Source organism: Prorops nasuta, unplaced genomic scaffold (genome assembly GCF_024137725.1).
Source record: "Prorops nasuta isolate Cenicafe-Biocafe unplaced genomic scaffold, Cenicafe_Pnas_1.2 PNAS00003, whole genome shotgun sequence".
In the NCBI taxonomy this organism is placed as follows: domain Eukaryota; kingdom Metazoa; phylum Arthropoda; class Insecta; order Hymenoptera; family Bethylidae; genus Prorops; species Prorops nasuta.
In genome coordinates this window covers 10210385-10235059 of record NW_027116800.1, presented here as the reverse complement: position 1 = coordinate 10235059, position 24675 = coordinate 10210385, and the positions used below count along the sequence as shown (strand labels likewise).

Sequence of the window (24675 nt, the reverse complement as noted above, 5' to 3'; positions counted from 1 at the left end):
TTGCGTGGCCCGGTTGTTAGATACATATAATAGCAGCACGAAAATAGAGTCGATTAATTATTGTACGCATATAAGATACGACTGACGGGGATGGATGAAATTCGATGGAACGATTTAACGTAATGAAAGAGAAGGGATGGTGGTCTTATATATATGCAGAGTTTCATTAGATGATTTTGTGTGCAGAATGTCATTGGGGTAATCACGTGGTCAATAAGGGTGTCCGCCATATTGTTACGGAATGGAAAGATATTAAGTTCATTGTCGAAGTATGATGGATCGAGGAGAGAGTCGCGGGCCGATTATGCGGATTATGCTGAAAATCTCCACATTTGCCGATGCGCGATACACCCTAAGGTAACCTTCGACCCCTCCTCCCCCTTCTCATTTCGCCACAATCCCTCTTGAAAATTCGCTGGCATCTTTTGTGTTTGCCGAACAAGCCACTTTCGATGTGGACGTTTGTTATAGGTCTGCTCTCCCCCTTCCCACCCTCCCCCCCATGATCGATCGCTTCTTCGCGCTTATAATAGTCCTCCACGTTTTGTCCTGGAAAATCTCGATAAGAGCGCCATCTTGGTCACGTGATTCACGGCGACCAACGGAAAAATCTTTCGAGAGCATCTCCCATTTTGTTTTTCCGAGGCAATTGCTCGTTGACTCGACATTGTTAAGCAGTTTGATGCCTCTTTTTATTCGGGAAACGATCGATTAATGGGCGGAGGGACGTTATCGGTAACGGCAACTGATTTTTGCAAAAAGGGGCGCAGCGGAATAATGTGAATTAGTGCCGAAGAATGGAACCCTTCGATCCAGTCGACATAATTTTAAATTTATGACCGCGCACCGGTGGTGAGTAACACCCCTTTTCCTAAATCCATTTCAGATACGTCGATGGCCCTGATTTTTAAGCACCTCTCCCATTACTCGTCCCGATTGTGCTCGCCTGGCATAAATTTTTCATTCGCATCTAACACTGCGAATTTCCCTCGGACAATATCCAATCGGTGGAAAAGAAAAGGGAAATAAAAAATTCAGCCAAGCAAATTAATCGAGGAAATGAGATAAAGACGAATTTAGCGAGGGAAAACGGGAGAGAGAAGGATAAGAGATACACGAACGATTCATCAACTTCAGGAGGCCAAATGTAATCCCGTGAGAAGATCTTTACTGTCGTATTTCGCTGTATTCTGACTTTTTATCCGGGAGTAAAATCATGCCAGACATAGGTATTCGACGTCGATCCTTGATCGTTCTATTATCCTGAAGAGAATTCCATTATCGGCTAGCAAAACTTGGGTCCATCGATCAGCTCCTTAACGTGCACGATTCTCGCCTCTCTTTTTCCCTCGATCCTATTACGAATTCAAAGTCCATTTTCCAAAGAAAACAGTGTTGTGAAAACTTAATAAATCTAACAAATAAAGAAACAGTGGAGGTATAAATCATACAATTTGAGAAGAAAAACTTGAAAGATAATATATTTATATATAGACATGCATTATAATAATACCAAGGAGGCAGGAATATATATGTATATTATATACACACGGCATATTAAAAAGTAGAAATGAAAAAGCGGATGTGATCAAATGTTGAAATGCATAGATTTTTTGTAGAATTTACGATGAATTTTAGACATTGCTTTATTTCTGAGCTTGGTCCAAGAATAAAGCAAATACGTCTGTCTGCATATCCATTGGCAGGGCTCGAGGTCCTGTTTGATTTTTGGTTTGCATTGCTGCTCGCCGGGCTGGAAAAAAGCCTTTAGAGAGTTTTTCCGCTTGGGAAATTCAGTCGAACATTCTCCAGCCTGACCCTATCCAATCCGCTCTTTCATTTTCATGATTGCTGTTTTAAATAATTGCATCGCCCGTTTGTAGCCATTTCAAAAGTTTTGCCCATTTTTCTATCGAGCTGATTTTTAATTATAAAATGCGTTGCACTCTGCCAGAATGACGAAAAGCTTTTCGTATTTTTCTACGAACCCATCATGGGGCAACCTTTGAAGAGGCTCCGTTTGTACACCTATAGGCGAAATAATATTTTTGATTATCTCTATCGATCGAATATATCTACTGTAATCGGCTGTAGTTTATGGGAAAGAGGGAACAACGAAATGTTGGAGCTTATTAAAAATTTAATGTTTCGAGGATGGTTATAATGGAGCATCGAGAAGCCCCTTAATCGCCCATTGAAAAATGGCGCGGATTAAAGAGCTTCTGAATTCAGTTAGCAAAGTATAATGGTGGCTGAGCACTTTGATGAGATCCGGCAACCCTGGAAATTAGAGGCTCGCCTTTTTTCCGAGCGGCCCCTATACTACCAAAGGCACTGGATATTTTTTAACAAGCTGTCGCGGGGAAAATATCATATTTCTGTAAAGCCTGCTTTCCCCTCGGCATCTCTCAAGCGATCGATCGTCTTCGTAGCCCTCCACATTGTTTCCAACACCCTGGAGGCTCCGCGGGATGGCGAGGAAAACTTAGGAAAAATTTACATCTCCCCTTCTCGACTCCGGTCACACCCTCCTCTTCGCGTAAATTCGATGTTTCGGAGATGTCAAGGCAGAATTATCGGTCCACTTGGTTCGAAACGTGCAAAAACTCGGGAAGGATCAAACATCTTCGCATTTATATAAAAAAGAACAGCAACGTATATACATATAGTGTACTCCTCAATAGTAAACGTACACCAAGGAATTTTGTTAAACACGTGGGTTTTTACATTTAAAAAGAGTCATTTGACCACCAAATGGTAGCTTTTTAGCATCGACTTAATAATGAAGCAAATAAAATCACTCTTATACCTTCAACAATATCATGTGTTTGTAAAAGAGACGTAAACATCAGCAACGCTACAATTTATGCGACAGTCTTTGGACAATGTCCAGCGCAACGTTTCGATCTGTCGAGATTTCGCCGAGTTTCTGCCTTTATCATTACATTATCAATATCTGGAACGTATACTTATACTTATCCATCGTCGGAGTTTGCAAGCATCGAAAGCTCGTGGTGCGACGAATATCGATGTATATCCTAAAAATAAAAAGCTTAGCCCACGAGTCAAGCGCTGTGAGATATAGATAGGGAACCCCCGATGATAGAGAACTGGGTCTTTGATCCGGCTGTAGGAGAAAGGGGGATGAGGTAGTGGAGCGAGAGGGGGTATCGCGAAGTGATACCCGGTGTCGCGGTTCGTGCAAACCGGCCCTTACGATTCGAAATCGTCTTTGGTGAGCAGGAGGAGGGGGAGGAGGTGGAGGTAGCAAGGACAGGAGGAAAGATGAGGAGGAGGAGGAGGTAGGGGAGGGAAGAGCGAGTGCTAGAGTGGCCGGGCTAAGCCCAAGGCAGAAAGAAAGGTTTTATCTGCTCGCAGTTATTTATCGCTTTCCGTTGTAGCGCTGGCGTCGGGGCACGACCAATCAGAAGTCAGTATCCCTGGGTACCAGTCCGCGCCATCCGCATACATTATCGTGCGGAGCCTCGGCCATTGTCTTTCCACCGTTGTAAATCACATTTTATTCCCTCGCTTACGGTTTCGTTTTATTTATTTGCCGGAGAAACGTATCGCTACCGTACTCCTTACCTTCATGTATACGAACGCACACGGATGGTGTGCTCGTTGAGTGTGTTCACGAGTGGATTCGGTGCGAGAATACGAACTCCACTCCGAGGTTAGACCGCAAACGTGCGAGGGGGAGGGTTTCGATTTTTATTAAGCACCGACAACTACGACGAACACTACGACGACGACGACGACTGTTTAACCAAATTCCATCGCGAGATTATCCCGCTGCGACTCCCGCAAACCTCCTCTCCTGCACACCACCACTTTTTCCTCACCCTCCTCCTAGCCAGATTTTTTGCAACACCCATCCCCGTCCCGAATGCTCATACACATTCCTCGTTGAAGCCGTTGAAGGCTCCTCCGGCATGCCGGGACTTTGTGTGTCCCGAGCTGCACCGCCTGACATTACCTCAAACTCCAAACTCGTCATAATTCTCGCCATGGACCAGCCGATCCAACGAGATGGACCGATTTCTCTGGCAAAAGTCAAATAATTAACCATGCGAAATCGGAAGTCGACGATTAATTTGTCATGGCGGGAACGTAACTCGAGGTGTAATTGCGAGTGGCTATTAAGGCTCTGGAGCAGATACACGCCATCAGGCACAGGTTGATATAGGCAAAAACTCACCAATTAATTCCCTTTCTCGGCACAATCGAAGAGAAATTAGCCCGGAGCTGGACTCCTCTGCAACATTAATCATAGTTATATGAAAAACACACCGGATGCTGTTTCGAATAAAAAATAAGATGGCTACCGTTGGTAGAAACGATGATTGGTGGTTATGATGGTGAATACACTTTATTAATGGCGCGTATAGAGTGGCGGCTTTATGCGCTCCTCATGCTCGGTCTTAATTATACGTTACGGTGTTGTATACTGACACTTAACTGCGGCGTTGCCATTCAAGCACGAGTGCTCGCATGGAAGTCCGGTGTGGTAGTCCGTAGACCGTTTGCCTCCTCGCCGCAAACTTTGGACCAAGTAGTTTCGTTAAAAAGATATCCACTGTCTTCCTCCACGAGCTTTCTCTATCCCTGTACATTGTATATAAACTGACAATGTGTCGAAGAATCTCGGTCGAACGAACACTCATTTTTTGCTACATCTTCGAGCAGTTGCTTGTTTTCTTTTTTCTTAATTTAGTACGAAACTCTGTCGATAGGTGACTTGTAACAATGCGCACACGATGGTTGGCAACCCTGCAGCGACATAATTGCCAAGCCTGCTAAGAATACCCTGTAGAATAAAAAGAATTTTCAAAAATCCCCTGCCAGTCAGAATACGACGGTTGTTAATGCTTTGAAAAATTGCCGACACTTTGAGGTTGAGAGAGAGTGAGAGAGAGAGAGAGAGAGATATACATGTGTATATATACATACAGAAAAAGACAAAAAAAAATGGCCTAAATGAGATCTTTTCTAACCTAAAGATTTTTGTGAGAATATTGAAAAAGATTTGCTCGCTTCGCGATTTGCTTGTGTCATTCAACCCTTGTTTTTCTGACTATTCCAAAATTTGCTCGTAAGAAAATTGTCGAATATAAATCCGGCGGAATAAAACACCAAATGCTTGTGATAGTTTCAGCGGTGCAAGTAGACCATGCAGGCCAGGCTCTCTCCCAGCCTCAGTCGCGTCCTGGCCATCAACAGGTCAGTAACAACGAAAAATAATTCACCTAATGCAACTGCTAAATGTGTGTCGCAAGGCTGATAGTAATAGTGTCGAAAATCGATCTGTAATCACGCAAAGGTAAGGAAACACGCTGGATGTATTTGTATAATGATTGTGGATATCGTATAGTAGCTATTCCACCAGGTAACGTCCGATATATACATATATGTATATATATATATATATATATGTCCTTCGCGTTTCCTTTTTTAATAGGAACGAGACGGCTCGCGCGTATATGCAGTCGATCGAACGAAACAGGCAAGGGTACCTATATATAGAGGAGGAAGAGGCGAGAGGTAGAGGGAAGAGGAATGGAGGCGGGGGGGGGGGGGGGGGGGAGAAGAGAAAAAATAACTTTTTACCCCGAGTCACGCCACGCGCTCGATTTTTTTCTCTCGAAAACAGCAACCTGCCCGACAGATTCGACCCCCGGGATTCCCCAGAGGAGACGAGAAGTTTAAATGGACAATTCGCCGTTGCTACACCCTCCTGATTACTTTTACCGGGCCCACTGACACGGGGATGGAAGTTTTTTTCGTCGCTTTTTGTCGCGTGCGAAATTAGCCGAACCTCAAATTAGCCGCCGCGAAGCACCCGGGAGACTGTTTCCCTCTCTTCCTCCCTTCTTCCCCCTCCTCTTTCACTTAGACGCTATTCTCGTTACCAGGAGCTAGCACCATCATCCCCATATATTCCGAAGAGGTGGAGAGAAGCGAGCGGCACTCGAGCGAAACTCACCCTTCATGCAAATGAGCGTATCGCGATTATTTCGCACCCGTGCCTGGCACGCGTGCTTTCACGCCGGAAATACCACACGGCTTGATACACGTCCACCCCTTTTGCATTCGTTAATGTTGTTATTAGCCTCGGAACAAACCTAGTCGCACCTCCTCCATCTCCTCCTCGTCCTCATCCTCGAGCTCCACGGGATTATCAACAACCGGTTTGTCAAAGCTTGTTTGGATACGTGGCTAATTGATTTCGCCATGCAGCCACTCGGAATAAATTTAAAACGAACGTGGTGCCAGCGGATCTCTGCCTTATTTCATTAATCTCGTCACACTCTGCCTAGAAATTTTAATACAATATTCTACAAATAACATTCACGAAGCAACGTACACGGCACGTTAATAATATACGATGTACATGGAGGGTAAAATGGAAAAAATGTGCTCTCGTTCTTTCCGTTAAAAATAAATCTATACATCTCATTGGGCGCGGAAGTGATTTAACCTCGACATTTAACTCGACCCGAAATATGCGTGCGGCCATTATCATGCGAAGATCCGTAATCTCTCGTATTGTACGAACGAGAAACATCTCCAGGAATAATGGAACCTCGACTCGTATTAACAATGAATCTCTGTATCTCTTGTTAGCTTACCTGTGACCTTTTAAACGTAAACAGAGGGGAAATAGAAGGAGCTTTTCACGAAAGCACATTACAATTGTTAAACGTTTTGCTGACATCCGGCATCGATCATTAATTATTAAATATCATTGACATCTAATAATACGTTTTCCTAGCAGCAGGGGTCCAACATTATCTTGCATATTTAAGGAACCCATATTATTTGATAATACGCATTTCCCCATTTGCCTATACGTCCTTCGTTTTTTTCATACTACGTCAAGGTGTAATTTATGCGACGGAAAAAAATAGTTCTTTTTTGTCAGGAGGGAGCAAAGATGACCCGTGACCTCGGCCGAGGTCATTCGTGTACAAACGATGATAAATCAAAAGGTAATCACTCCTCTATCAGAATCGTCTAAAAGAATCTTGGACAAGCTTCGCTCGCTGCTTTTTTCTCCTTGTTTACCATTATTTTTTATCCAGTTGTTAATTCCCGGGAGAGGAAGGGACAGGTACCAAGGAAATAGGAGAGTCGAGTTTTAGCATGGGAAGCCCATCAATTGGCATAGAAGAAATATCGAAGCCTTCGTCACGTAACTGCCAGAAATTGCACGATTCATTTAAATTCTGCTACGAGTCTTCGCGCTTGTCACACTGTTTAGTCGATATTTTCGCGCGAATTTCGTATATTAGCGTGAGGCCAAAAAACTTTGCTTCTCGAATAAGATGCTCGCCGATCCACCGACCCGGCACGGCGACAATCGCCAACTTCAAAGCGAGAACGTCTCATTATAGTTATTTTCACCTTCCTCCCCCTCCCCTCTTCTTTGCCGCGTTCCGGACGGATTTATTTCTGTAATTCCAACGACTCGATAGGAGATACCGTGACCCCCGCGATAATGACGATACCAACAATAATTGGATACCTGTCACTCCCGATACACGAAGCTTTCGACTCCTTTGGAAATTCATTTTTGCCAACTTTATCCAATCACCGTCCACCATCCGTTGTCAGACTCGTCAAATTGAGCAACCAGGCCTGTTTTATCTTCGCAATACTGGATTTTAAAGTTGGTTGATCGCCAAATATCCCAGAATCATCGATTATCGTTAGACTCGAAAAACTTAATTTTTCCAGCATAGATCTATTAATGAGCGGGATGAAAAGTGCATGCAATAAATAAGCGATTCCAATGGCAAATAATAATCACGTACCATGAGGCGTGTGTTTCCTTGGCGAGAGTTAAGTGTAAGCTGTTTTTTTTTATAGCGGATACTTAGTAGAAGAGACGCGGTAAAAAGTGAAGTGAAGTGAAATTGCTGGTAGCACACGAGGCCATATGTCGGTTTCGAATCGCGTTTTCCACGCGTCGCTGTGCCGTGCTAGGATGATAGAGGGTATCCCAGGGGTGAGGGTTGTTTTTATATTTATGGACAGGGGTTAAGGGAGGGGAGGGGGGGTACTGCTAATGCCTGCCCTTTTTTTCCGTTAATAACCGAGCGCGATGGGCGCCCAGGGTGAGAAGAGTCGAATAAGGGCGATTTTTCTAAAGGGGGTCTGCAAAAAATTTCGTGGACACGCTTCGAAATGAATTCTACCAAAGCCACTTAATACTTTTTTCCCACCCCTAACGAGTTCGACCGAATAAAATACACAAATCAATCATTTTTGCGCGGTTTCTATTTTTTCTCTCTTATTATTTCTCTTTCGCTCCTTGAATATTTATACTTCGTTCCTCCCCTCAAGCCTCGGCTTATTATCATCGAACGAACAGTTGCCACTGACATGGCTCGCTCTCCCTTCTCCTCCTTGAATGACTGTTTCAGCAATTATTGATTGCATCGATTGAGATATTTGTGCTAGAGCTATTTCAAAATGTTTCTGTTGCTCAAAGTTTTCGCCGAGTCTGTCATCTATTTCTAGCGTAATGACGATGTTACGGAGGGATTGCTCGCTGCACTGAAAGGTTAGGTCGATGACAGGTCGCATACCCTGATGGGTGGAACCCACAATGACGATGCAAAACTTTCTGCAATATATTTTTTGCACTGGAGAATTATTGTACCTTTGGAAATAACTAGTTGCGCCCTTCGCCACACGCGCAATCATTCTCCCTACGTTTCTTTTTTTCCTCGATTTTAACGAAGCTTCCAGGTAGACCGTCATCGATATTGTTAGAAAAAAACATGGAGCAGGCGGACCGTCGATGATGTCCTTGCAAAATTAATTTCATCCTTTCTGCCCCTTCCCCTCGACTCCCCCCCCCCCCCCCCCCCCCCGCCTCTACGTTGTCTCGCACGAAAGAGGCCGTTTTTTACGAGCTACGTCCACCGCTGCTTAGAGGGCGTTAGTATTTTCTGGAAAAGAAGTTTGCTATCACTTCGCGAAGCGCGTAGATCTTAATGTAGCGGGGTAGTTCGCCCTTTTAACATCAAGATGGGCCAAAGAGGGTAGTGGAAGAGAGCACGGCGGAGAATAGGTTTCACTGGGATACATTAGCAGAGTTATGCTTCCCCGAGGCACAACTGGCTCCGCGGTATATCTTGCTTATTTTTTATTATCACCCCTGGCAAAACGTGAGAGAAGACTGGGGGATGATTTTTCTAACCCTCGATGAACCAAACTACCCTCGTCACCTGTTTCATTCCTCACCGTTCAAACCTGCGCCATCAGCCAATACGTTGCTTCCAATAATTTTATTCCTTTTTTTACGTTTTTATAAAGCAGAGATTTTTGCACGCCGAGAAATTCCAATCTCGCGAGGCGAGAGATGATTTGCAAGTTGATTTTTCGTGCCCGAGAATAGGAGAGCAAGTTTGATGGAACTGGAATAATTTTTAGAGAGATGTGCAAGATGGGAATAGGCGCTCGTATAAAAGAGAGATGTGCCGCGGATGAAAATAGCCGGGGTGGAAAATCAGAAATTGCTGCGAATGTCCGTGCGCGAATGGAGCTGGGATGGGGTGGGGGAGGGGGAGGGGAGGCTCGGGCGAAAAGGTGGATGATTTAGTAATGAAGATATTAACGGAGCGAAAGCGCGCCACAGAATACTGAGATTCAACTATCTAACTGCTGACATAACTCACGTTTATGACTCCATGGCGAGCCTTATTCTCCAACCCTCTTCCCCCACTCTAACCACCACTCACCCCCCTCCTCCTCCTCTCTCTACATTAATAATTAATCTCCACCCTTTTTCTATACAATATCTCTCGAATAAAATGGAGCGAAAAACGTGGGAAAAATAGGAAATTACTTATATATAAAATTAAAATTCGAGAAAAAAGGAGTCTATATGAACTGTTGCTAATAGGGGAATTCGAATCACGCGACTTAAATGGGAAATGCGACAAGGTTGGTAATTATTTGAGAAGAAGTAAAGCGTGATACGAGGATGCGGTATTAAAAGTGGAAGATTGCAGGAGCAAATTCGTGGAAGAAACAATTCGGGCATTATCTCGAAGCGAGTGGCGTGTCACGCACGAGAAATTTTTCGTTCCGTATCGAACCTGGTTTTGGTGAGAGGGGGGGGGGGGGGGGGGATAAGGGAGGGGGGATGTAAAGAGGAAGACCGGAGCGTTTCTTATTTCGCCATTTCTTATTTGTCCGTGCAAACAATGAAGATCGACGCGCAACTACCGTGCAGTCGTAACGTTCTCGCCATGCGGCAATTAGAGATGCTGCGCGCGGCTTTTTACCATCGTCCAGGTGAGTGCCGGGAATAATTGTGTCCCGCCATTATCCCCCCCCCCCCCCCCCCCCCTCGCCTCCTGCCCTCCCCTATCGATGGGAGATGCAAGAACCAAGTAGCTTCCAGGGACAAAAGATTGACACTGGAATTTAATGGCGGCTCGTTTAATTTCCCTGCTATAATTTGATGCTTACATCGCTCCTGGCCTGTTAATCCGCATTATTATTACAACTGCTGAAATACGCAGCTATTTTCAAACCTATATGCTATATCTTCTTTATCTACGTTAATAAAAATTTTGTAAAGAACATTTATTGACAAGTGGATAATTCAGGGAGAATATTTGTCGGTCGTGATAATCAGTATATTGATAAAACTGCGCTAAATCAAGCTTTATGTACTCGTCGACGTAAATTAGAGTCGTAAATGGTGGAGAGTTAGGCGAGAAAAAAGACCGGGCTTAGGTAGAAGAACGGTAAAAGGGGGAGAGAAACAGATGTCCTTTCCAGTAAGGCGAGATTTCTTGTTTAAAGAGGTACTTCCGGAACCGGGGCATAATTAATCGGGGCTCGCTTTTAATTTGGGGTGTAAATGAGCTGCGGGAAACCGGCGAGAGAAATCCTGGCAGTTTCCAACCTGTTGCTGTTAGGAGGGGGAGGAGGGGGTGGTGGTTTGATCGAGAAGGGGTTGGGCACGCGACCATCCAGAGATGCTGCGAGCTGGCAATTAAGCCATCAACCCTTAATGAATGAACTCCGGCAACCCCGCTCAAGGCCATTAGCCAGCCACCCCCGAGTTATTTGCATGTTTAAGGGTGCCCAGATTTGCCAAGACAATTACCACTGACTTTATGGTCAGGAGTCCAAAGGATTAAAGCCGAGCTACCCTTAAATACCGATGGTTGTAAAAATTTCTTTCTGCTCTGCATCTTTGCCCCATTTTTCACTCCTAAGAAACGAATATATAGACATATATTAGAAAAAGATGAGCGGACTAACCTGGGAAATATGATTTTAAATATGGTTAGGTGGGAGGATAAATAATCAGATGCAAAGTTATTCGAGCGATGCGAGGAAACGAAAGGAATAAAAATGAGAGAAAGGCGTGAATCACTAAAGATTCGTGCGCGAGTGATTAAATCGAAAATTCTGCACCCTCTCTCGCATCTATTTATTTTTGTACATCCGTGCGTGTTTTTCTTTCTGCTTTGTTTTCTCCGTCCCTTAGTTGCAGCAGCGAAGTTTTTAGCGGGAGAAGTCAACGACCATACGAATTTTGGGCATTTGTATGCGTGTCCGGGGCGCACCGTCAACGTGGCTCGACGTGAATTATCGCGAGACTCGGGCCTCTCGAGCCGCTACGAACGGTTTAATTTAAGGTCGCCAGTTTAATTCCCCGCGGGAAGCGAATGCGTAAACAGTAGCTACCATTTTCGTAGAGGAGTGCAAGCGGCGATTTCCGAGCCGCGATGGGCCAAAGCAAAGCGCAATCCGGTCACGCGCGAACCCGCCGAAATTCCCAATTCCCCCCCGTTGCAACGCACAAATACAAATTACGAGTAATGAATCCTCAAATAAGCATTCGCCAATCTCTCCCAACGACCCTTCGGCCACGATAAATTGAGGTTATGAAACGTGGCGTGAATCTCGACGCTCTCTCGACAAATTAATAATTCTCGCTTTATTTTCCAAGAAACTCTCCGCGCACCCGTTTCCCTGAATATTATTAACAACTTTTTCAGAAATTTAATCTCTCGCAAGAAGAGATTCCAATGCCTGGATAGCCCATGTTTCCCGAGAAACGCTGAATTTCTTCATTTCCGGTTCTGCGAGGGAAATTGGCGCACGAATTAAGGAACGCAATTTTAGTGATACTCTGCTGTGTGTAATAAGTTATGATAAGCGGAGAGGGTCGGCGAGTTCAAAGAGCGTGCGAGATAAATCACGGAGGGCTAGTCATTCTTTTCTTCCCCTTTGACAGTCATTGGAGTAATCAAGGAATTAGCGTTTCCGCGTTAAGGACTGCATAAGGCGTAACGAGTTAACGATAACAAAGTGCGCCTTGACACGCGATCCTGCGAAATGCCAAAAACAGATTTGCATCCCGTTGATCTCCCCAAGATTAATCGTTCTATCAATCTTGCAATAATTCCCAACCATAGCGATCGTTCTCCCCCAAACGTTAAATCTTTTGCCAGGAAAGTGCAAATTTTTATATATACCTATATATATACTCTGCAGAGTTCGGCGCTCGATTCTCGTTTCACGAGCCCCCTGGTAGTTGGTCCCGAAGAGATAATCTATCCATTAATTAAAAAAAAATCAATGGAGTATATTTGCGATGCTCGAGATAAGAATGAAGGAAAATGGCAGGTGGTGGGACAGATGGCGAACGCCGGAGAAAGCACTTGAGTGTTTGAGCGAGAGAGAGAGAGAGAGAGAGAGAGATTAGAGTTTGAGATATAGGCGTGAAGAAGTTGGGGAGGCGAAGAAGCTCGAACGTCTTGACGCTTGATGGCCTTGCGAGGTCAAATCGCTGACTCGGCGCGGCGCGGCGCTGCGCGGCGGTTTGCCGAGGGTGCGTTCTCGTGTGAAATTGAACGGGGACTAATTAAACGCTCCTTAACTTTGGCAGGAAACAGTTCGTCTCTCTCTCTCTCTCTCACCTCCGTCACCGCTTCCGAACCAACTCCCTTTGACCCGCTTCCTCTTTCACTCGTTTAATCACACTTTGCCACTGCGTGTAAACCAATATTATTAATTGAACGAGCGCCAATCGAGTGCAAAATACTTTAGTCAATCCATTTTATGGACAGAGAGAGATGGAGAGTGGAAAATTGTATAATTTAGTATAGAATCGAAGTTAAAAAAGAAGAGTTGGTTAGTCGAAGGCAACACAAGTATAAGCTTATTATACAAATTAAATTAAAGTGGGTAATTAGAATTGAATTATGAGATTTAAGTGACATGTTGGAAGCAGGCTTTTATTAATCCCGCTGGTCGACGCTGACGAATTTAAATTATACGAGTCGCGATCTTGCTAAGGTTTCTTAATCCCTCTTGGTAACATTAACGCCCTACTTTTCCACCCTCCATCCGGCCAGGCTTAATTACTCTCATCACGTGTGCCACGCGGAATTCTCTCACCGGAAAGAAATTCTTATCGCGACACATAGGGAAGACCCTCATCTGTCCAAGTTCACGTGCTTCCAGCCCCCACCCTTCATCCCACACTGCCCCTACCACTCACCCTCTCATTCACCTTATTAAGATTTTTTCATATAACCCGATTCCCCCCTTTCTCTCTCGAGCAATAATTCATCTCCCATCTCTCATGGTTATTTCCAGGAGTGCGATTGACCAAGATGAACTGCCAGAGTACTCTGACACTGGTAAAATTTCGTCTCGTGGAAATATAGACTGAGGTTAGACTGTCGTGATTAGAGGCACGAAATGTGGGCCAGAAAATTATACTTTCTTCTTATATATATATATATAAGGGGGTGAACTCTTCTTTTCTCGAAGCCCTCGCGAAAGGGATGGCTTGTAAATATTAATGCGGCCGGGTAAAGGAAAATATTTGAATAATAATTACCGAGACCCTTGTTACGGTATAATAAAAAGGATAAGAAGCAAGAGAGTTGGAGGGAGTGAATGAGAAGGTGGGGAATTTTCTAATTAGGAGGATCCGAGGCAGCAAACAATACTGGAGAGTAGCTCCAAGGTGGGGCTGGATTTTAATATCAGACTTTATTATCACTCTTTTATTAGTGTCCTGGAAGAGAACGAGAGAGAGAGAGAGAGAGAAGAAAAAAGAATAACAGACGAGGAAGTTTTACACGCCACCCCTTCGCACAAATTCCAATTAACGCTTGGCCAAACCAACCCCTAATGACCAAGAATTTACTCGAGTCGCTTATTATCACGGAAAGCAGACTATAAGAAGTTATCCTCCAGTGGTAATAAGTTCGCGAAAACTTCCAGTTAAGATTTATCATTATTACCTACCTAGTAGCACACGAAGCAACGATAATTTCACTTTTCTCCGGTAAGAAACCCATTTGTAATAATTAATTTTTAAAAAGCAATTCTACGAGTATAACGATTGTCCAGAACCAACAATCGCGTCCATCGCGCAAGAATAACACACTGGAATAATTTATCTCCGGCTTCCCAAATATTTTATCGAACGCGCTAGTGTCTCGTCAATAATTTACAATGCATTAAATGTCGTGCGATTCTTGTCCGAGGGATAATCACGTATTTTCCTACGGGACCCCTGCGAGTCTTGCCAACGACCAGGTCCGAAGGATAAGCGAGAGAGAGAGAGAGAGAGAGAGAGAGAGAGAGGCGGGTGAAGGGGAGAGAGAGAAAAAAAGGAAAAAAGAAATTACACGCTAGGACGAGTACTCTCGGGTCTTTTCCCCTTTTTTTCCGTATAAATAAAAATGGCGCTCGGATCAATGCAGGAGGAGGCGTAGGGTTGGGGGGTGAGACGGAAGTGTCTTTGTGTTGGCGTGTATAAATCAGCGAAGACTTCAATTCCGGCCGACGATACGACCCCGCCGGATCAAATCCAGCAGGGCTAACGATGTGCCAACAAAATGTGAGAGTAAAATAAACAGATCGCGGGGGAGCCGAGGTGGAATAAAAAAGGGCAGCCAGTCCAGGAGAATAAAAAAGGAGTATAACGTGGAGTGAAAAGGGAGTACGAGCTATACCTCTTCTCTCTTCCTTCTCTTCCCTTCTCAGAGGACGACGGAGGAAGGAGGAAGGTTGCGTTGAAATATCCTGGAAGAAAGACCAAGTGGAAGAAGTATTCCTTCCAAAGGGGTGAAAGCCCCTTAATTATTCCACTGACAATTATTTTTAACGACGACGTGATACCTTAACGAGGCCTAATCCACCTTTTTTTTAAGGAAAGAATGACTCGTAGCTTCCTTTAACAGTCTTCCGTGCTTAATTCCTTTGGGGAAACCAATAATTTAATCCACTCGAAAATCTGCCGAAAAATCTCCCAAGACGAGGGATAGTGCGGTCGACAGCAATTTCCCATGTGAAGCTGAATATTTCAGCTATTCAGCGCGATTTCTCTTTAATTAGTGGATGAGTTAATTGCAATTGTCGAGGGAGTTTTACTCAAATTTCGCCGGCGTCCATTCGATACGTGCCATCGGGGGAATGAATTGCGCCAGTGGCGTTTGGAAATCGAGCACATTAAACGGTCGTGGTAATTGAATTCCAGAGGATAATGGTCGGTAGGGAATAAATTTTCTCACGAACTAGCCGCGTAGAACGGAAGAGCCTGGGCAGCTCGTGTAAGCGAGATCACGTGAGTGTCCACTCCTATTTTCAATCCCCATTACCGCATGGTAATCGTCTAATAATTGAAGTAGGTAATTACAGCACGATAGGCGACTTCCCACGTCCGGCGCGCCTCGCTCATTAAAGCGACGCTTAACGATCGCTTCGCTCAATCGAGAAACACTCTAAATATATATATATACCAGTACAACTATTGCCAGTGAAAAAGCCACAGTTCAACCTTCGATGACCTTCCCCAAAATTATTTCGTCACACTTTCTTCTTTCCTCATAAAGCTCGTTCGTCCATCTACAACACAACCTTTCGACATGTCGATGTGTCCAACAAGGTTTAATTGTTAATTAAACAAATTATTCACTCGAGATTGACGATTGTATCGATCCAATAGAATCGGGACGATGAAAGGATTGGTTAGGCTGCGGGAGTGACTGATAGGGAATCAAGTAGGAGGACTAGAATCGAGTGGGTAAAAGAGGGGTGAGTAGTGTGGGGAAGGGGGTAAATGGGGGAGGGACAAGGATAAATGTGCCGTTCGCTAATGACCTGGAGCCCCTCTTTGGCGACGGCTCCTCGACTTTAACCACCGGTCGAAGACCTTCTTTTCTTTCTTCCTCGTCAACAATTCTTGCTCCTGACACCAACTCCACCTTCCAGTTGTTTTCTTACATTCCTCCGGTACCCCTGGGTATCCTCCGCACTCCGGATTGAAATTGCTCCATGCTGTTCCGAACTTTCAATGAGGCAAACTCGTGTTAACCAAGCTTTTTCCTTCTGGCGAGCGATCGAGTGCTCCCTCCACACCCTGAAAGCCCCCAAACACTGATAAACGATCGCGATTAATTGATATATACTGCTACAAAAATAGTATGGTTCCTCTAATGGAGAACACAAAATAGTCTCAGGTGACTATTTTATTTTATTATTTTTTTTTTTTTTTTAATTGCGATAACGACTCGGAGGTGTCTGCGAATGGACCTTGAGTTTATTTGCGAGGGGAGGGGAGTGAGGTTAAAATAATTCGCCCCCAGAGTGGTGTTGGAGTCTCTTGAACGAGTCGGTAGCCGGGCATTTAAATAATTAAAGATCCGACTGGAACGGATGGACGCACGATCTGGTCGTATTAATGGGATAATCGAGCGTTCAACGTTTCAACGCGACCCATAGGGGGAGAGGGAGGGTGATAATGATTTTATAGTCAGCAGAAAGCGAGGGGAGGGGGTGAGAGAGACAATTGACTCGATAATACGGGCCTTCCTGCCTGGCACCCGTTGATACCGACGGCGAATCAAGTGCGAACGCCAGATCCTAACCTCAAAGGAGTGGGGGAATTCGATTAATTCACTCATCAGAAATTTTACCAACCAAATCATTTTCCCAAATAAAATCATCATTGATAAAATTGAACCGGGGATCTCGTCACCTACGCGCTCGGCCCTCTCTCTAACTCGTACAAATTGAATTGTACCCTTTGATCAAAAAAATTATATCCTGTATAAGATTGATCGACGAGTTTTCGACTCGATTGAATTTAAGGTCTGATTGTTGAAACACGCAAACTCGATTCACGAATGTGATTTAATTATTTTTCACGATGCGCCAGAATAATCTCTGACCGATTTTTGAGGGAAAAAACCTTTTCTACATTATAATTTCCTCCAATCAAGATGGCCGCCGAGTTTGTTCGCGTGCGGCAGAGAAAAATGGCTGCGGGACACGGGAATAATTAATTAGGTGAATTTATCGATACGCCAGACTCGTTATCTTGTCTGATACGCTTACCAAGCGCGATAAGCGTCAATTCGAGCTCGAGTCTCTCGTTCCACTGGAAATTACGACTTCCTCGTGAATCGGCACGTTCGAAAATCGCCCACGCTCGATGATCCAACTTCCTTCCCAAAGATCCAGCCAGAAATAAGAAAAAATATCACCCTATACCTGTCACCGAGAACAAAGCTTTCCATTCGATTGCTGTAGAGACAATTTATGGATGTCGACTCCCCTCATTGGTAGATCATTCAGAATTTCCGTATGACATAACCTATAAATGAAGTTCCTCCATATAGCAGTCGCGCCATCTACGGAGAAATGCAAATTATTTCGCACTGATACCGATCGTAAATGTTTACTCCGTCGAATTGTTTATCGCAGAATCTCCATAAAATTCGAATGGCAAAACGGAAGAGCGTTGATTTACAGCGAGATGGGATCTTCATAATCAATATCGAGATATTTCAGATTAACGATAGGAGCCACAGCATTCCGACTATGTAGCGAGGGCGCTGCGTGGCTTTCTATCTAAAAATAGGATTCGCCCAAACGATCATCGACTCTCTCGCTCTCTCAGTGGGTGCATCCTTATAAAGGTGCAGCTGGCCCCTTAATCAGGATTGACCCGTTTTTAACCAAGTCCCCGGAGTCGTTGCCGAGATATTCACGCCCGAACCCAATAACCACGGGAATCCGTTCTTTCCGTCGAAAATTCAGCTAATTTATTCCACCGGTCGAAGCATGGTATAACGGGGTTAATTAAATTTATTTCGAACCTCATTTCGACCATAATTTTCTTCGCCCCGGCGCAGCGGATCAAGCATTGTTATATATACATAGTATATAAACTTGTTCGGAAAAAAAAGAAACGAGCGAAAAGTCAGCTTTGGAATCTCAACGAAATTTTATCCCTACCGATTGCTGCGATGAAAAATGTTTTCGCGAATATTTAATTTTTGAGATAGCGAGAACGTTTTAATCAGCAAGCTGGAGAATTTATCATTGGGCGGTGGATCCAAGAAGCAGCGGCTGGGTCAGGCGCGAATTCTGAGTGTGGAGGATCGCGATCCATAACTAAGCAACGCGAAGTATGCACAACGGTGCATTCCACGTGCGGTTGCTAGCACATTCTCACGTGGTGACCACCACACAAATGTAGGAAAACACGTAGTGAACGTGGGCGTGCATTCCTGCCTTCGCATTATCTCCTCTTCGCTCGCTCTCTTCCTATCCCCCTTTCTCGCCAGGTAAACTTCTCTTAATAAACACACACACACACACACACACTTAATGAAAATAAAATCCATATGCATCTGCGAGGACGCCCCCCCCCCCCCTCCTCCACCCTCCTTACTTCCACCATCTCCATTCTCATGTTTCCCACTTCATTCATATCCTTCTAATTTTCCCTTTCCGATTTGACTCTTGTATTTTGATTTTTCTCTCCACCCCCCCCCCCCTTCCTTACCCCCTCACATCCTCTCTCTTTTCTCTCGCGTACTCCCTTCTTCTCTTTTTATTCCTCGACGAGACCCGTTATCGCGGATACCACAAGCTGGAACGGCTGTTTCACACCTCCGCTCGCGCGGGAATTAGGAAATAAATTAGTGGCCGGGCTAATTTCGTTATCTCCGGCTGGCCGACCCTCCGCTTGAGACGTCAGCGGACATCCAACTGAAAATCTACCCGGCCCCACAAACCCACCCGGGCAGGTCGTTAAAAACAGGTCAAATTGGATATTGGACCCTGGAATGCTTTTATTTCTCTCTCACTGGGAATAAAACAACAACTGCAAATGGCTTATTGAATTAATGTTTAAAGAAAGCAGGTGCGTCCTATGCAAGCCACTAAAATTGGATAAATTTACAGCTGTTGTACGAAAAATGTTGTATCAAGATTTTGCCGAACAATTTGTGCATTTTTACGATAATTCCCGAGAGACACCTTTGACGAGAGATATTTCGTCGGGAGGAAACATTATTTCGTAATCGAGTAATTTTCAAGAAAGTATGCCAAGGAAGCGGTGGTTTGATAAGACGGAATATTATATACAAATCGATAACTAGCATAAACGAACCCAATGACTTATACAATGATTTATTATTAAGATACGTTTTCCTAGGGAACGAATAACTTTACTTCCACATAGGTAACTACTTCTTTGATCGATATACTTTGTACACTTTTGTAACATCGGTTTAAAAACTATCGTTGCACTGTTTCCGTGCAATTATAGCCATAGCATAAATATACGCGCGCAAAGTGTTACGAATCTATGGATTGCCAGGTTTAATTTGTTTGTAACCTCGATCCTTCGGAGCTCGATAGGAGCTTGTCACGCGTGAGTCTCAATGATAAATTTAATTTATCGATTTCTGTACAAAGTACAATCGCCCGTCCAATGATGGATTTCTTCCGATGGTCGCCCATTAGAATTTCCTATCGCATCAACTAACGAGATTCACGATTATTCGTGGCCGATTTTATAGCTGTCGTACGATTTACACAGACGGCCTTTCATTAGTGTTGGTAATTCTGACACGGAAACTCGCTCGTAAATTGCCGAAGAACAAATTTCCAGCATGTGTCCTGGCTATCTTCGGGCCAGCGGTACTTCACCTGGTCCATCGTAGGCGTGATCGAACTTAGATTACCGCGAACCGGTTCAAAAAATAAATCGTAAAACAACCTCATTAAATTATTACACAGGGATCCTTCGAACACCTCTATAACCCATTTTACAACAATATTTACAACCGAATATCTTCAACTCGCCAGATCCTTTTATTTCTCACCTCCATGCAGTCAAATCTAAACAAGCCTAAACTCTGTATAAAAACAATTTCTTACTATATATATATATATACACGCTTCGAAGGCTCGCGCGACTCTTAATAACTTTATTATTAGCCATCAAATTGCGTTATAATCGTTACAGAATTCAAAGGATCGCGAGAGAAATGTCGTGGAGAGTATATAGATACGAAGATCGTGGGTGAGAGCCACTGGAAGTTGGGAGGGACCAGCCAAGATCTCGTACATACGTTTAAACTAAACACACCACAAGGCGCGGTGGTAGGGAAGTAATACTATCTCAATCCGTACGCAAATGAGCTTCTCCCTGAGAAGACGAGGCTACGAGTATAAAAGCTGGAGTGACGTCACTATGCTAAGAGGAGGAGGAGGAGTAGGGACAAATCAAAGCCACTCAAAGAAATAACCAGTTCTCATTAAGAGTAATAATCCTCTACTGGGCCGATTGTTTCAAGGGTGTCACACGGATACAGCTGGTACTTAATGGTCTTCCTTATTACGTTAGCCCGTATTGTCGTGAGTCTCCCTTGTCCTTGGATCTGGACGCGTCTTCTTCGACCCCGGCCCAAAGGCTTGCGCCAAACGAAATAATCGTTTCAATCGTCGACAGCGTTCTATTGCTTTTAATTCGAGCTCGCGCACTTCAACGACTTCTTTCCTAACGAAACGCAGAATTCGCGAGAGATTTTAGGTTAGGATCCTGCATTCTCACGAAGGCGTCCATATTAATCCCCAGTGGCCTCTGTGGGGAATTAAAGGAAATGGCACAACTACTTCTCGCGGTTGACGTTGTGGCGCTAATCCTCTCATTTATCCGTAACGCCTTTCCTCCTTCTTTACTGCTCGTGCGCTGTCGTGCTCGTGTGGCTGCCTGCTCCGAGAAGGCCCGTTCGATGCAGCACATAAAAACCTGGATTATTTGCTCGCAAGATCAAGGTAAACCATAATCCACGCGATAGAAAGGGAAAAGACGAGAGGAGGGAGCCACGAGCACTTCGGGGAAGGAGTGCTAGTCAAACACAGGATATATATATATATATATAAGCGTGCCAGGGGTTCTCATTAGTGCGCTAGGGGGCATTTATGAATGAGAGAAACAAACAAATTCACTGGATCAATACACTACAAATCAAATATAACGGGCTGAATTAACGAGTGCGATAAAAGCACGGGGAATTTGGTGAAAAGACGAATTTATAGACTAGATGTGCTAAGTGAAAGAATTGAATAAATTGGGGAGAGAGATAGCAGAAGAGTATATTCTGATCAAAAACTTGGAGAAAAAATCTCTTCCCACGTAGCTGACGAGAGTTAGAAAACAGCCGTGCAGAATGGGAGGGGATGATCAAGAGGAGTACGAGTAACATCCTCTGATCTCTTCTCGTTTCCCGCCACCCTCGGGCTTGATAATTACAGGCGAGCCTACAGTGAATGATCAGGGGTATCATTAACACTTCCTGCCTCGTAACGACTCCTCGTCTGATACACGACGATATAGCCACGCGCTAACGTCACTACGTAAACCTGTCAACCCGCCTAATCGACGCGTCTTCGTCCTTTTTAAGCACACCTCGCAGAATCCACGGTATCCTATAATGTCCTTCGAGACTAGTCCTGCAACCTCTCACCCCCTCTACCCTGTCCTATCATGATTCTTAATCGATAAAATATTTAATGCTTTACAATTGCGAGAGTAGAGAAAATGCGTTAGCTTAAGATATACCAACCGCTTAAAGCTCGTACACCGGTCATTGTGTAAACTAAATTTACGGGCGACCTTAATCCTATCCGATTAATTAATTTTGCGTTCAATCTGCACCGGCTCCCCGAATATTTATCGATCATGTGTTAGCACACCTCTGATCTTGCCTCTCAACCACATTTCCTTCAAGATGATTGTATCGAAATGGTCAATCCCGATTGGAACGTACCTGGCTTGAGTGGGAACTCCAAGATTAGATATCGGATGTAATTGATTTGTGCCGACTTAGTTGTCATAATAACGTCTAGGCATAACCGCTGGTGAATTTATGTGGAACCTGTTTTTGCCGAGAGACAGGTAAATTGGTAGTTATTAGCCTGACCGCAGGCCAATGCACATTGACGGGATAATTCTTGCCGCCTTGTGTGTTGCGAGAGTCGTCCCTCTCCCTCCGTATTCTTTCCTCTACACGACAAAGATTAATTTTAATACCGAGATTACCCGTTATGGGGAATCACCAAGTATTGTAGCGCCCCCTTCCGACAAGAGAATGATACCTGAATTCAAACTAGATTAAGCGACAGTGCCCGATTGATATTGTATGAATTATAAATCATTTTAGACCCGTACCATTAAACGTAAGAAAGCTCGGACTTTAGCCGCGGCGAACACTTGTTTAGGAAGAAAACCAAGTTAAGCATTGTATCAAAGGTTAAAGTGAAACAATTGGATCTTAGCCCTGATGGCATACGATGTTTAACGTGTGGATATTCTCGGAGTGTTCTAAGGATGTCCCGAGGATATTCGTGCTATTGAGGAATCGGGACAGCGCTAAACTTGAGCTCTGTTTAACGGTACCGGTCATAGCGTGAAATGATGAGGTTTAACGAGTCTTCTAAAAAAACTGGGTTTCCCTTTGGTTTCAGTAGCGGCTTCAGGTTTGAGCGGAACAATCCACGGAGGAGGCCTAATGTCACTGCACGTGGAGGGAGGTAGTCAGGTACAAGTACCGCGCTCGCTGATGCAAGCTTTCCTGCAGCAGGATCCCAACAGTCCGGGTTTGGAAACGGTGAGACTTCCAACTCCGGGTTCTCCCGGACCGGATGAACCACTGCCGCCGCACTGCCGCGAAGTGGAAGCTGAGTTGTGTCTGGTATGTCGGCGTTGCGGCCGAGCTTACCCGCAGGAATCGAGTCTACTCGCCCATCAGCGATCTTGTTATTTGGGAAATCAACAGCGACGCGGCGCACTACGACTGGTTCAGTCTAGATACGCCTGCTCGTTGTGCGACAGTGGTGCTGCTACGAGAAGCTACGGTACTTTGACCGAGTGGCGGCGCCACGCGGACACTCTGCAACACCGGACCAGACTGGAAAGTAGCCAGGAACAGCGGCAAATTGGCAACAGCGCGATGGACGGTCAACCTGGGGAGGAGGCGAATCCGCTGACGGACGAGATGGAGGATGTCGTCAATCAGATCACTTTGTTGGCCGCGCGTGCTGCTGCTGAAAGCACCACTGGCCAACCTCAGACAGCCAACGCTCAAGAAAACAACAACCTGGATGCCAAACGACAGAAATTAGTACAGGAAGTGGCCGCTCTCGCTGGCGCGCGCTAGATGCCGCCGAATCGCAGCGTCACAGGTCACGTGACTCGTCTAACATGTCCGGAATAGCCACGCGTAAGCTCGCAAAGTTTTTCACTGACAGTACTTAAAATACGCATCCTACAATCCACAGATTTTTCGTACTGATGGTGGGCGATGGCAGCTTATGTGTGTGATAATTCGCGCTTATCTAGGATTTGCTAGTCACGCGTGACCAGCGGACCAACGACGATATGTCCGTTTTTACGCAGTGGTCCCTTCACTGTTCGCTATCCACAATTTTTGCCTATTATTTTTGTAACGACTACCCGAGCGCGTTGCCAGGCTGCGCGCTCATCAAAGTTCCTCTGATAGAAAATGAGAAAAGACGTGATTAGGGTGGGCGGGAGAGGAGAGCGTTAGAGCGACGGAGATGTAATGCGAACGGCACTAATGAGCCAGGGCTCCCGATCATTCCAATTCGATTATTTCAATTGGATTCTGATTCTATTGCACAAGGGGAGATAGTAAGGGGAAACGCGTCGACGGGCCTGAAAGACGCGTCGAGGTGGGCTGACTTAAACGTTCCTATGTAAAGTAATAATAAAAATAAAAGTTACTAAAAAACGAGCAGAAGGCGACGTTGTAGAGTAGTGGATGCGGCATGCGAAAAAAGACGTCGCCATCGTTACAAATACGTACGTACATATACATATATATCTATCTCTCTATCTCTGTCTGTTGACCTCAAAATCCCCATTCTAATTCGTTTAATCCCCAACATTCTTTTCCACTCTCCTTCCTGTATTTACCTCTCTCCATCCTTGTCTCCCTCCCTTCTGTCTTTTTCTTCTCACCCCCTTTTTTATGGCTCCCTCCGCGTCTTTTCATCTGTTTCTCTGCCACTTTCTCTCTCTCTCTCTCTCTCTCCCCCCCCCCCTCTCTCTCTATTCTCTCTCTTCTTTCTCTTGATGTGTGCGTGAAATTCGTATAGTCGATCGAATTTTAAAACCGAAGCGCGTCGTGGGTGTATCAGAAACCAATAGAGGTTTCAAGGCTAGCGTGAATCACACTGATCAGGATGGCGGGTTCCAATAGGACGCGTGGTAAAAAAAATGCATCCATTAATTGGACATAGGGCACGGTGTCTCCAAAGGCTGGGTTGGGGACGCGGTCTCAAAGGTGGAAA

At 44.7% G+C, this 24675-nt stretch overlaps 1 protein-coding gene across 7 annotated transcripts in view; it reads left to right on the top strand.

The window, feature by feature from the left end:
- The window catches only part of zfh2 (Zn finger homeodomain 2), a 180238-nt gene extending 156345 nt beyond the window's left edge, over positions 1 to 23893 (top strand). For 4 of the 7 annotated variants that reach the window (XM_066725017.1, XM_066725018.1, XM_066725019.1 and 1 more), the window contains one exon: positions 22828 to 23893. In XM_066725017.1, the coding sequence (XP_066581114.1) occupies positions 22828 to 23519 (692 nt within the window). In that variant the 3' untranslated portion in view covers positions 23520 to 23893. Of the gene's footprint in view, positions 1 to 5152; positions 5224 to 22827 lie in introns of all 7 variants that reach the window. The other 3 variants (XM_066725023.1, XM_066725022.1, XM_066725021.1) reach the window with 3 other exon arrangements.
- The last annotated feature ends 782 nt before the right edge of the window (positions 23894 to 24675 follow it).